This window comes from Phodopus roborovskii, unplaced genomic scaffold (genome assembly GCF_943737965.1).
Source record: "Phodopus roborovskii unplaced genomic scaffold, PHOROB, whole genome shotgun sequence".
Taxonomy (NCBI): domain Eukaryota; kingdom Metazoa; phylum Chordata; class Mammalia; order Rodentia; family Cricetidae; genus Phodopus; species Phodopus roborovskii.
Window position 1 is genome coordinate 8,828,271 of NW_026126410.1, and position 12,961 is coordinate 8,841,231.

The 12,961-nt window shown below is 33.5% G+C and overlaps 1 protein-coding gene across 1 annotated transcript in view; it reads left to right on the forward strand.

Moving 5' to 3' along the window:
• Positions 1-319: 319 nt before the first annotated feature.
• Positions 320-12,961, forward strand: part of Glra3 (glycine receptor alpha 3) — a 129,105-nt gene continuing 116,463 nt past the window's right edge. The window contains exon 1 of the mRNA XM_051182439.1: positions 320-421. Within this exon, the coding sequence (XP_051038396.1) occupies positions 351-421 (71 nt within the window). The 5' untranslated portion in view covers positions 320-350. The remainder of the gene's footprint in view (positions 422-12,961) is intronic.

Sequence of the window (12,961 nt, forward strand, 5' to 3'; positions counted from 1 at the left end):
CTTTCCTGCTGAAAAAGCTTTGGGGGAACTGTTGCTCAGGACCTAGGCACTCCTGACGCATCGTCTCAGTCTCACTCCATTCTATGGCTCTACTGTGAAATCACTTGCTTGCACGTTTGTAGCCCTGTGAATCCCTCAGCTCACTGCTTGGAGGAGGGGTCTAGGAAAATATCCAGTGTTTGAAGAGCAGTATCCAGAGTACTGCGGGAGCTGTCTGAGGTGCTGAAACCTTCCAAGTGTTTGTCTCCACCAGCCCCAGAAGGGGTTAGATGGCAGGTTTTCATTTCTGTCCTTCTGGTCCCTCATGCCTCGGATAAGACTCTTCGGGATCGTGAATATCGCTCCGTATCATGGCCCACGTGAGACACTTTCGGACACTAGTTTCTGGATTTTACTTCTGGGAGGCTGCACTGTTACTGAGGTAAGTCCCCATTCATTAACACTAATTAAGAGCTCAGAAAGCCAATGTGCTAAGCTGCAACCACTTGTTAATAAGGAAGCTGACAAAATGTGTGATTGTGTACTGACTTACTGAAGCTATCCTTTAAATCACACTTTTCTGTCTAAAAGGCCCTCATAATCTCTCTATTGAGACTTATAAAAACATGTAATTTCCTGTTATTTTCACTGGTTATGTGTGTTTAAGTAACTGAACACTTCCCATGTTACTGTTTAAAACCATATGGTTTAAAAAACATAGACATTTTTCCTTCTCATATATTTCTCTTAGATTATTCTTTGAAATGGTGGATTGTGTGTTCTTAATGTTAATTTCTTTTTAAAAGTTACAAAACAATAATCATTTAGAAGGGGCATTATTAAATTGGAAAGAAAAATATACAACATAGGCATTTATTGATCAGAGAAATATCATTTTTAATATATTCATGGATTGTTAAAATGGGGACTTTGAGGTACTACTTTGCAATGACCTAATTCAATGCATGAAGGCAAAATCATTAATAAATCATCAGATATAGTCTATCCCTACAGTTGTTTTTGGAAGCAAGCAGCATAAAAGGCCTATCAACTTGTAAAATTGTTGTGATATGACATTTTTTTTTTACCATGTCCCAATCATGTTAGGTAAGCTTTCTACATTAACATTGCCTAGAAGAGACTAATAGAAGCTAGGTGAGAGATCAGATAATTAAGATCCCATAGTTAAGCAAATTCTGTATGAAAGCAACAATGTTCACATAGATATTTAAACTAGCAACAAAAATTTTATGTTACCATTGTCACTTAATGAGTGTTCCTGGGATTTTCACTTCATGACTGACAACTGTTTCAAGAATGCCAAAGTTAAATAGCTAGAACAATTAAGTTAGTTAAGTATATACTGGTTTTCATCTGGAGTAAGAATTCTTTCTTGTGCTAGTAAATCAAGTTTTAATCTTTAGGCTGCCTTAAAAATGAGACTCTCATGAGCTACGTTGTAGAAAGTCATATAGTTCTGGCATGCCTGCATGTAATAGTTGAAATGATTGAGAAGAAAATTACATTTTCTCCAAATGTTGACTGCCTTCTATATTGAGGGTTTGAAGCATTTCAGATCACAGTATATTCAGTGAAAAGTATTTCAATATTATTTTATTATTTTTGTAACTTTCAATTCACAGAGATTTTATATGTAGAAAGCAATTTAAAAGTATATAGAGCTTTCATGTGTATGAAAATGTTATGCAAAGTGACATAAAGTTGAGATTGCAATAAACTGGTCAATTCTCCTTGATATTTTCTACTATAGTCATTTACAATGTTTATATCAAAGGTGATCATGTGCATGTTTTTAAAAAGGAAAAAGTCTTTATTTGATGGATATTGAAGATCAATAATTAAGACATGTTACTCAATGAACTAAAATGTCAATTCATCATGGTATTTTTATTGTAACTGTATATAAACTCTTCACCATTGTATCCTCAGGTTTATGACATGTTTTATGAAATTTGCAAAAAGCCAATTTGATAATTATAATTGATTTTCCATAACATTAACTAATTAACAAATGTAAAAGAGCAATACAATCACACACCCTTAGGGAAAAAATAAAACTTCCCCAAAAGAGCTTATTTCATACCTAGATTCTTAATCAACTTTCTTCCAAATGTCAAGGAAAACTTCTAAACTGGAATCAGATTAGAGTAGGTCATTGTTCTATGAAAACTTTAATAACATATGAAAAATAATTATTTTCACTCCCAGTGGTAGTCCTTAAAAGACGATTTCCATGGGAATGAAAGAAAACCTTACTAAAATTATGTATTAGTGTCTTCAGGGAAGTTATTCTTTGTTAACTAATTCTACTTGTGTTGTGTTCATAGAAAAGAAAACGTGAAGATATTGATTTGAAATATGTACTTCATTATTGTTAGCTATAGTCAGCTTACTATCCTACTGAGCAGCAGAAATCATTACTTTAATATGATATTTTAGCAAACTCTTTCCAGGACAACATAGACGTAAGAGCAGCAACCAAACACCAAAATCATTAATAATGTTCTAGTTCAAATGATTTTTACAAGTTTTTAAGATATTGAAAGTTTTATCTAAGGAGTATACACATTTCTAGAATAGACATAAATGTAAGATTTAGGTGAGGTTTTCATAAAGGAAACATACCAAGATGATGAGATCACAGAACAAGAAATAGAAGTATCAATCAATACCACATAGGTTCACATCCCAACTACCACCTCCATCTCCTTTCAAAGACAACCTTTCCCAATGGTAATCTCTATCCTAATTTATGCCACAAATATGTTTTCCTGCTTTTTATTTCCTGCTTTTATTATAAATAAAAGTAATTTGCATCTTACTCATTTTTCAGAATGCTGTGCTTGAAAGATTATCCATAGTGCTGTTTATTAAACTATGGGTTTATCTTGTATGACCACATAACAATCAACTTATCCATTGCTCTCAATAAATTCATGAGCTATATTCATGGACTAGTTTGGGCTAATATATTCCTACTATGAATATCCTTGAACATCTTGTATGTATGTATGTATGCATGTATGTATGTAGCTAGCATGTACATGAGAACTGTGTATGCCAGATGTGAGCTTTTCTCTAGAAGAATTGCTAGGTCATAGGGCAGGCATGAATATGGTTAGACAAGTATATTAAACTTTGGTAGATGCTGTTACCTTCCCAAAACAGGTGTACCTAATTCTATTCTTGTAAATGACATCTGTGTTCCTCTTGTTTACTAATACATCACTTGACTAATGCTAAGATATTATAAAAATGGCTAATGTTTTTCTTGATGACTATTGCATGGCTACAGATTTTTTTTATGTTGGGATGATTTTTGCATTTAGAAATTAAGTTTAATAAAATCAGCCAAAATTATCAGAACAAAATATTTATTACCACAATGCAATTAGAACTAACTATGAGGAAGAAATGTCAGTTTTGGAATATTTTAAAGAAAATTTTACAGAAGATAGTTTTTTAAATTTATGTTTCAAAACTGTATAGGCATAGAATATTAATTTCTAGGTGTTGAAGGTGTTAAAGCTTTCTTGTTTTGCTAGAATATTCCTGTTTTGTTAAGCACTTTTTCATGGGTTTTAGTTTTCATCTTAATAAAGCCAGAAACAAAGCATCACTGTTCAGGTCTCTTTGAAATGCAGATAAATGATGATTAAGAAGGGCTTGCAGAATAACTGTCAAAGCATAAAACTACAAACAAAACTTTCTTTAACATGGTGGACCACCAACTATACCATTTAATTTTTTTTTATTCATAGAAGACCAACAGAGGCTTGCTATGTGAAAAAACAAATTATATCATTTTGTGGCTAAACCTGACTGCGTAAACTTCAGAGATCAATGCAAATGAGAAGAAATCAAGTTGTAATACATTACTTTGATATCTACCAAAATATTTTATCATTTAAAACTTTTGGTTTTGCTTTTTATTATACTCTAGAAGATGAGAACGATCCTTGTAAGTGGCTTTTCTGGGAAGATATGTTTTTTGTGTAACACACTGAAAAATAATATATTTCAAAGAATAAACTTACACCTTATTACATGAAGTTAAATAGACTCAATGATTTTTATAGTTTCAATTAATTATACCTCACACATGATTCTTCTGCTGCTGAATGAAAAAAATAGAGAGATTAATCATAGCCCAGAATTCCAATCTATGTTGAAGATTACAGAACAGATTATAAAATACCCTTTAAAAAATAAACTAATTCTTTTTTTATTCACACAACTCTGTACCAATGTATAGCAATCAACAATTGTGTTCTTATGTATAGCATTAAGAATTTCAGTATGATTCATTCTCCAAATCCTGCACATGTGTTTGTGTCCAAAGCATACTTAGTTATATTTTTGACTGGGGAACTATCACCACTGAGCCCAGAAGAGAAAATGGGGTCAAGTGTCAAGAAATATACTAACTCCATTTCCTGGACTTTGAGGCAGGGAAGCTAGCTGTTGAGAAATCTTGATAACTGTTTCGGGTCATATGAATTAGGCACTCAATAGTCAGAAAAGAATATTTTGAACATTAAATAATAGTACAGTTATAAAGTGCATGGTTATGTTACTGGAAGAAAACATAGTTTATGGTTTGTGATCACATTCTTCTTGCTATAATTATTAACATGGCTAGCATAATAAAGCTTGAGGGAGAGAGAGATGGCTCAGGTTGGGATGCTGTTGCTAGGTCATATGACCCAAGATATAATCCTAGAGACAACATGGTAAAAGGAAGAATGAACTCCTAAATTCTCTCTGACCTCCACATGTGCTGTGGAATGTATATGCTCCAATATATAAATATTTAAATAAATATAGGCACACATAGTAAATAAACATAAATAATAATAAGTCCTCCCTAATAGGGAGAAAATGCAATGGAATAGAATATGAATAAAATTAGAAGCAATTGACTCAGTAGCTGCTATTGCATGGATAGTGCTAGATTAGAACTTACATCAAAATACCTATGTATCTCTCTCCTGGGAGACAGTGTTTCTTTCAACATATGGGCAATTACTGGGTATAGTGTCATTCATGAGGGCTCAGCTACTCAAGAGGATGAGGTAGGTAGGAGAGTTACTTGAACCAAGAGAGCTCATGGTCAGCCAAATTAATACAACAAAACACAGTGTAATAAAACATGCAGTTAATCTTAAAGTTGATAATAAAAACTAGTCTATCATGGTGGTAACATCCAGTAATATGAGTTACTCTGGAGGCCTAAGAAAGAAAGACTGAAAGCTCAAGGCCTTTCTGGGCTACAGAGCATGGCCCTGTCTCAAAACTAAAAATAAATAAATAAATAGAGTAAAACTGGGACATAACTTCATAGTAAACACCTGCTGTATGTTAAATCGTCCACACAGAAATGAAAAAGAAAAAACACGAAAAGATGGAAATACTGACATAACTAAATTTGCATGAAAAAAATCATTACATGTATGTTTGCTTTATCATTTAGAAACTAAATTTGCATTTTCTTAAAAATGTGCCTGAAATATTAGAATTCTACTGAATATTTGGGTCATTTCAAGTCAGGGGCCCCTAAAGCAGTTTAGGATGCTTCAAACTGAGGTGTTACTTTTGTGTCCTACCATCCATTAGGTCTGTAGAGAGAGATCTAAAATAATGTAACTGCTGCCAATGTGAATTTCAGCAGATATATATATATATATACATATATATATATCAAAAGAACATGCATGAAAAGCTATAAACAATACAATTATGGGTCAGAAATATGGCTCAGCAGTTACAAGGGCAAGATTGCAAGACTCAGTTCCAAACACTTACACTCATGTGTGTGCACACACATGCATGTGCACACACATAAGTACACAAATATGCACATACACTTTTTCTCATACTGTGTTGTCTCATTAATCCTTGATATGGGGTTTGTGTCTGTTCTTATTGTAATGTGTTATGCACTGTAAAGTTGATTTTCCTGCAAGACCTGTTATTTTCTGGAGGGAAATGGAGGAGTAGATCGAGGGTAGGGAGAACTTGGAGGCATGAGGGGAGGGAAAACCTTGGTTTGTATGTAATGCATAAAAGAAAAATGAAAAACAAAAACAAATAAAAGAATGGGAAATACATTTAGGTTGAATGATGGTGGAATACAGAACACAGTATAGTTAATGTTCAGCTTTGATCTCATGTATCTTGTGATGTGTCCAATGGGTATTCACTGCTTCTTCTACTATCTTCTATCTAGTTCCCTTCTACATATTTTTCTTTATATTTAGATTACCAGTACTCATGGAATACAACTAACAAAGACACTTGTCTGCACAGAACTGTGAGGTGATTATTCATGGGTTGTCTTTGCTTTGTTGCTTCCCAATCAACAATGGTACAGCTTGTAGCTTTCTTTTCCTTGGATGAGTAGCCAGGAACAGGGAATAATGAGTTATCCAAATCTGGTTTTGGATTAGAGGCAAGAATTATATGACAGAACCAACAAAGTATGTGTATCAATTGAGACATTCAGACACAGGGGTGAACCTATGCTAAAACTGTGTGCCAACAGCATGCATTTTTCCAAAATTAGAGTACTTTACTAATCCTCAGATGCCATCAGAGGAAGAAAATAATAAGTAGATGTGGCCCCATCATGGAACATTTCTGAAATGCAAACTTCGCCATGCTAGATATTCTTTTGGAGGAAGTAAGATAACTGGTAACTCATAGTCAATTTAATTCATAGTAGTAGCCTTCAAATATGCAGCTAAAAATGACACAAAAGCTAAGTTTATTACTACTATTAGAATGTTAATGGATGGAAGAATTTCAAAGGCAATTGGTGAGGGCATGCATCCACACATATTTTCCATATCAAATATAGCAAACCTTGAGACAGTTCTGACAGTATTAAAACTTACTGCTCAAGTAGTGTGATTAGGCTAGCCATGTAGGTAACTGAGCCATGCAACTCCTGACTCTGAGAGCATCTGACAATCATTTATGCTAGAGGGCCATTCCTGACAGTTTCAAAAATTCTTCATATTGGGACTTCTTCACAAGAAAAATAATAAAATATATTTGTTAAATAATTTTAATAACAAAATTAAAATATTCTATTCTTCCTATTCAAAATAAGCTTGTTTTCCCTATATACACAAAAGTAAATCTTAGACTCTGAGTTTACATTTTATTTACTCATTTTTTTTAGATTTTTATACATTTTAGATGAGTTTTCTGCAATTTCTTACTCATGATTAGAATCAGGAACAGATTCCAGTCTGTGTTTTCATGTATGAAGCCCAAATACTCCAGGTTAATATTGTTTTGGAAATTTAACCTGGATCTTACTATGGTTTTTATTAAAATGGGTAGAATAATGGCTACATTAACTTTCTAAGGTGCAAAGCACTAGTTCAAAACCCACCCTTTGACAGTCAGTTACTGTACAGACAGCATCAGTTTCATATTTGTGTTTTAGTTTCAACTAAGTTTTCTCTCACCTTAAAATTTGTAAGTTCCTCAAGGATGGGTTTATATCTGAACAACATTCTATCTCTATAATGTCTCATTCAATATCACATATGGAGTAGCAACTCAACAATCAATAAAAGAACCTGAGATGATATCTGCTTATATGACATAAAAAGTAAGTTTTGCATTCAGTATCTCATATGAAATACATAACCAAACAAATTGTCACTAAAAATATTACATACCGTGAAAAGAGGTTCAAAAATATACATATAGACATTGGACACGTCTTAAGATTAGTAATAGATTTGTTTGATTTTACTCCATGAAGACTTGAAATCCTGTTATGTAATGCAATATGAATTATTTTACAATGGTTCAATTATTATTGCTATCAATTCTTTCTCAGATATTTCTGATTATTGCTTTTAGGACTATTTTCTACATAATTCAAACCATAGTCCATGAAAGTATGATACCACAGGATCTTCATCTCTTACTCATATATTCTATGTTCTTGTACTCTTATGTGTTAATACCAACAGTTTAAATCCCTGTACAAGTAAAACATTCTGCCTGCTTAATGGTAGCCACCCTGTTATGATAGTTCTGTGTTAAAACTGTACAGTTATATCACCTGGAGTCATAACTGAGAAATAAAGCATATATTTGCTTATTTTGAAGTACTAGATCTTTGCAAATTTGACAATAAAAGATTGTGTCAACTAAGTATTGGCACTGTTTAATATAAAGTAGTTCTAAGAGCAAAGCAGCAGGGTTTAGCACTTTCTCTTTTCATAAAAATATGATTTTAAGGTAACATTAGGCTTTCTACAAATATATTTTAAGTCACAACTGGCCCGACTAATGTCACTGTTGGATGACGTTATACTTGTGAATATATGTACATACATATATATATATATTCACAAAAGAAAATTAGAGACAATGACACTTACTCTATTTCTTTTTTATACTTTGGACTCAATTATCATATTGATCAGGAACATGTGAAACATCTTATGTAAATTTATGATATCCTAATAAAGCATAATCTTAGTATATAGTATTTGTATTCACTCTACAATGTCTCCTGTTGGGAAAATATAAGATGTCAAGTGTGGCTATTACAAAGATTTTAATTTTTTAAGGTTAGATTTTTAATTATAATATAGTTTTTTCTCTCATTAGAAAACAGAGAAAATCTAGAAGAAATAATGAATTGTTAGTAGTATGTGAGGCATCATCAGCAATAATGTTTGACTTGCAAAAATTGTTGTCTAAAGAAGATGTGGCACATTTACACAATGGAATATTACTCAGTTGGGGAAAAACAATGGAAACTTGAAAATTTCAGGCAAATGGATGGAACTTGAAGAAACCATCTGGAGTGAGGTAACCCAGGCACAAAAAGATCAACATGGTATGTACTCATTCATATATGGATTTTAGACATAAAACAAAGGATCACCAGCCTACAATTCACACCACCAGAGAAGCTAGAATACAAGAAGGACCCTAAGAGAGTCATACAAGGTCCCTCACAGAAGGGGAAAGGGACAAGATCTCATAACATATTGGGAGTGAGGGGTGGGTAGTGAGTGGAAAGGGAGTTAGGAGAAAGAGACAAGGATGGGAGAGGAGAACATGAGGGACCAGGAAGATTGAGTTGGGGGATGAATAGAGGAGAGCAAGAAAAGAGACAACATAATAGAGAGAGCCATTATAGGTTTGAAGAGAAAACTGACACTAGAGAAATGTCCAGAGACCTACAAGGTTGACCCCCACCTAACAATTTGAGCAACAGTGGAGAGGCTACCTTAAATGCCTTTCCCTGATAATGAGATTGATAACTAACTTATATCCATCCTAGAGCCCTCATCTAGTAGCTGATGGAAACAGAAGCCAGCACCCACAGATAAACACTGAGCAGATTATCTTAATAATACTTCAAATGTGAGTCTGAAGAAGATAAACAATTAGAATCCAGTGAAATGGCATCCGACTTCTTCCATGAAAGGACTGGGAGAAAACATGAATTCTGTCTCTTTGCATGACTAAATTGTTCTCATTTTATAACACCTTTTCTAAGACACCACCTCCGATCTCGTCCCTAGTCTCAGTGATGACATCTCTTCCATTTTCCAATGTCATGTGGTTGTTTGAGTATACCACCTACTCAAAGTGTAAGTGCTTTCAGTACAAAGACAGACATATTCCTCACATGAATATCTTGCATCCAAATAGGTCTCCTGACCACAAGTCAGATATTAATCAAGTGTTAAGTAACATATTGAAGGTCACACTTAAATTTCTGTCGTGTCTATTACAGCTCTCAGATCAGAGTCACTGGCATGTTTCCAAGTCCCTAGATAAAGGGAAAATGCTGACAGCATAGATATTTTTTCTTCTTTTAATATATTTATTATATGCATATAAATATTTAGTTCCAAGAGAATATTTTTTCATTTATTTCTGTATTTATTTATTTATTTTATTGTTGATAATCGCTGAAAATATAGCCATAGATAACTGCCAAAAGTAATAACAATTATCAACACTGAAAAAAAGCAAGAAACATTTTCTTTGGGAGTGGAAACAGATACAATCTTCCTAAGGAAGAAGGAAATTTAAGTGCACATAGAGCTCCAGATGGGACCTGAGAAAAGGAGGAGGACCATTTCAAGTGGAAGCTGCTTCATTAGCATGGATGACATTTTCAAAGGGGAGTCATAGTGACATTTCTACCACAAGGGCCCACACTTTCTTTTAAATAAATACATACTTAATGCTATTTTTGGAGAACTGTCTCCTGAAAAATCTGTAAGATATCAGCAAGTGCTTTTTAAAATAATATTTTCTCTATTCCCAAATGTTTTATGTGTATTTCTTTGATGGTAAGGGAAGATCATACTCTGAAAATCTAATTCATCTGCATGTGTCTAGTATATGCATTTGTTGATTTCTGTCATAAAAGTCTGTTTATTCTGTGCTTGGAAGCTTAAGGAATAAACTTTAATTACTGGTAAATTTTTAAAAAGCCAACAAAAATGGCTGTGGATATGGTTAAGTCAGTATGGTGTTTCCAGAACAAGGGAGAGGATCCCAGTTCTGTCTCTAGAGCCTTTGGAAAACTATGCTGCTGCATGATTGTAATCCCAGCACTAGGGAGAAAGAAGTGTACTGTCTCAAGGACTTAGTGGCCAGACAGCATAGCTACACTGATGACTTCCACACTTCCACATCCTAGTGATTGGCCCATCTACAAAACACACTACAGCATCTGAAGGACAACGACCAACAGTTTCCTCTGAAATTTGGATGTGCACACATCCATACCTATTGGAACTTTCATACAAATAGATTTCTGACACAACACACACACACACACACACACACACAGAGAGAGAGAGAGAGAGAGAGAGACAGACAGACACACATGTGTGCACACACATTTACACATAAGTTTATGAATTTTCATAGTGATAAAAAGGCATTATTTTCCTGACCAGAGTTATAAAATTGAATATGTCAGATAACCTTAATTCTGAGTACACTTGAACAATGTACCTTATAAACTATTACTTGTTACTAAAAACTCTAAGATGCATAGACTGGCTATCTATTACTTATTCAATGATCATCTAGTAAGATATTTGTCTTTAGTCTGCTTACATACTGAAGAGCCTTTCATTGTATAGCACATCCTATAATCTAATACAAATACATAAACTTCTCCATGTTCCTTTTTGCTTCATGTTTTACATAGTGGGGAATAATAGAAGCGGCAAGGATTATCTAGATTAGACTTGTACATCTTACTCTTCCTCAAGTTGTTACTTTGTAAGGATCTTAAAATACTTGAAAGGACTTTTGAATCCTTTTTTTCTTCCTTAAACCCTCAGGATTTAGAGTATCTCTTTCTTCCTGGAAATCTTAAACAGTGAACACCATCAAAGGTTCATTCTACTGCAGATCTCAGCTGGTGTCTTCAAGATTATAGTAGTGTTGAATCCTATTTTTAGCTCAAATATTTCTGCTTAACTAAAATCACACAAAACTCAAACTTTGCTTCACCTCTTATCATTCTCTGTATATAACTCTGAGTTTTCATATATAGCAACACAGAACTAAGACTATATTGGAAAAGTTTAATGAATATAAAAAATATATCAAAGAGTTAGAGACAACTAAGACCTAAGCCCTGAATGTAGTGTAGAACTGTAAGCCTTCCTAAGAAACAGCTAGCTTATTTTTTATTTTTTTCTAAAATAGCACACCTTACATTTTTCTGCTCTCTGAATTCTTTTGTCAGCATGTACCTAAACAAGAAACCTGGAGACAATACTCTAGGTCAAACTTCATTTCTCAATATGAAGGTCTCAGTGACCTTTCCAAGGACTGACTAATTGTTTCAACTATGCTACCTTTAAAGTACAACGTATGTAGCTGTATACATCTAAAGAATACATTATTTAAACTGACATGCTCAGAATGTGATCATATTCCCTTAGCAGAAATATGTACTGGTCATTGCAGTGATGACTCCTTACTTATATTAATAAATAACCTGTCTTGTAAAATCTATTTTATAACTATCATTCACTGTACTCATATATTTAAAAGATATTTAATTATAGTAAAAATCATCATTGTTTTAGTTCAGATGAGATTCATTTGTGTGCTGCTGAATAATATCAATTTAGGGAAGTCGTGTTTCTGTCATGTTTTAAGACAGCATCTTTTTAGAGACCTGTGTTCTGGAACTGTCTATGCTGGCTGGGAATATCCTAAGACTTATAGAAACCCAGTAAGTCTCTGCCTTCTAAGTGCTGAAATTAAAGGTGGACATCACCACACCCACTCTCTGTCCAATATAATAATAATAATAATAATAATAATAATAATAATAATAATAATAATAAACAGTATGGGGAGGGTAAGGAATAGGATCAAAATTTATTTTCTGAAATTTTTTTAAATTAAATTTTAAAAACATACCTGAGGACACACGAACAAGGCTGGCATGGCGCGGGTTGGGCTGTCCTTGATACGGTATTGCTTCTGTGAGATGTAGGATAAACCAGAACAGAAGAGGAGGCTCATTTTTAGGCACAATCTCAAAGTTCTAAAGTTTCTCTCTCTCTCTCTTTTCTTTTTTCAGTCAAGTGTCAAATGCTGGCCAGTACACTCAATGCAGAAACTGCATATTCACCTTTTTTTTTTTTTTTTTTTTTTTTTTTTTTGAAATACCTTAGTGTGAAGCATAGAAATTCTGCTTTGTGGAACTCTATTCTTTTACTAGAGGGGGAAAAGGAGTTATGGATCAATTGGGAGAATGATCAGGTTGAGGTTCAGGTATGGCTCTCAGGAAAAAATCATAACTAAGGACAATTTGAAAGAAATTATTTCATCGCTGGGAAAAGGGAAACTGGGTCTTAGTGAAATTAAAGTATGATCAATGCAAGATAATTTTCTAAAATTAAAGAAGAGACCATATATATAAAATAGG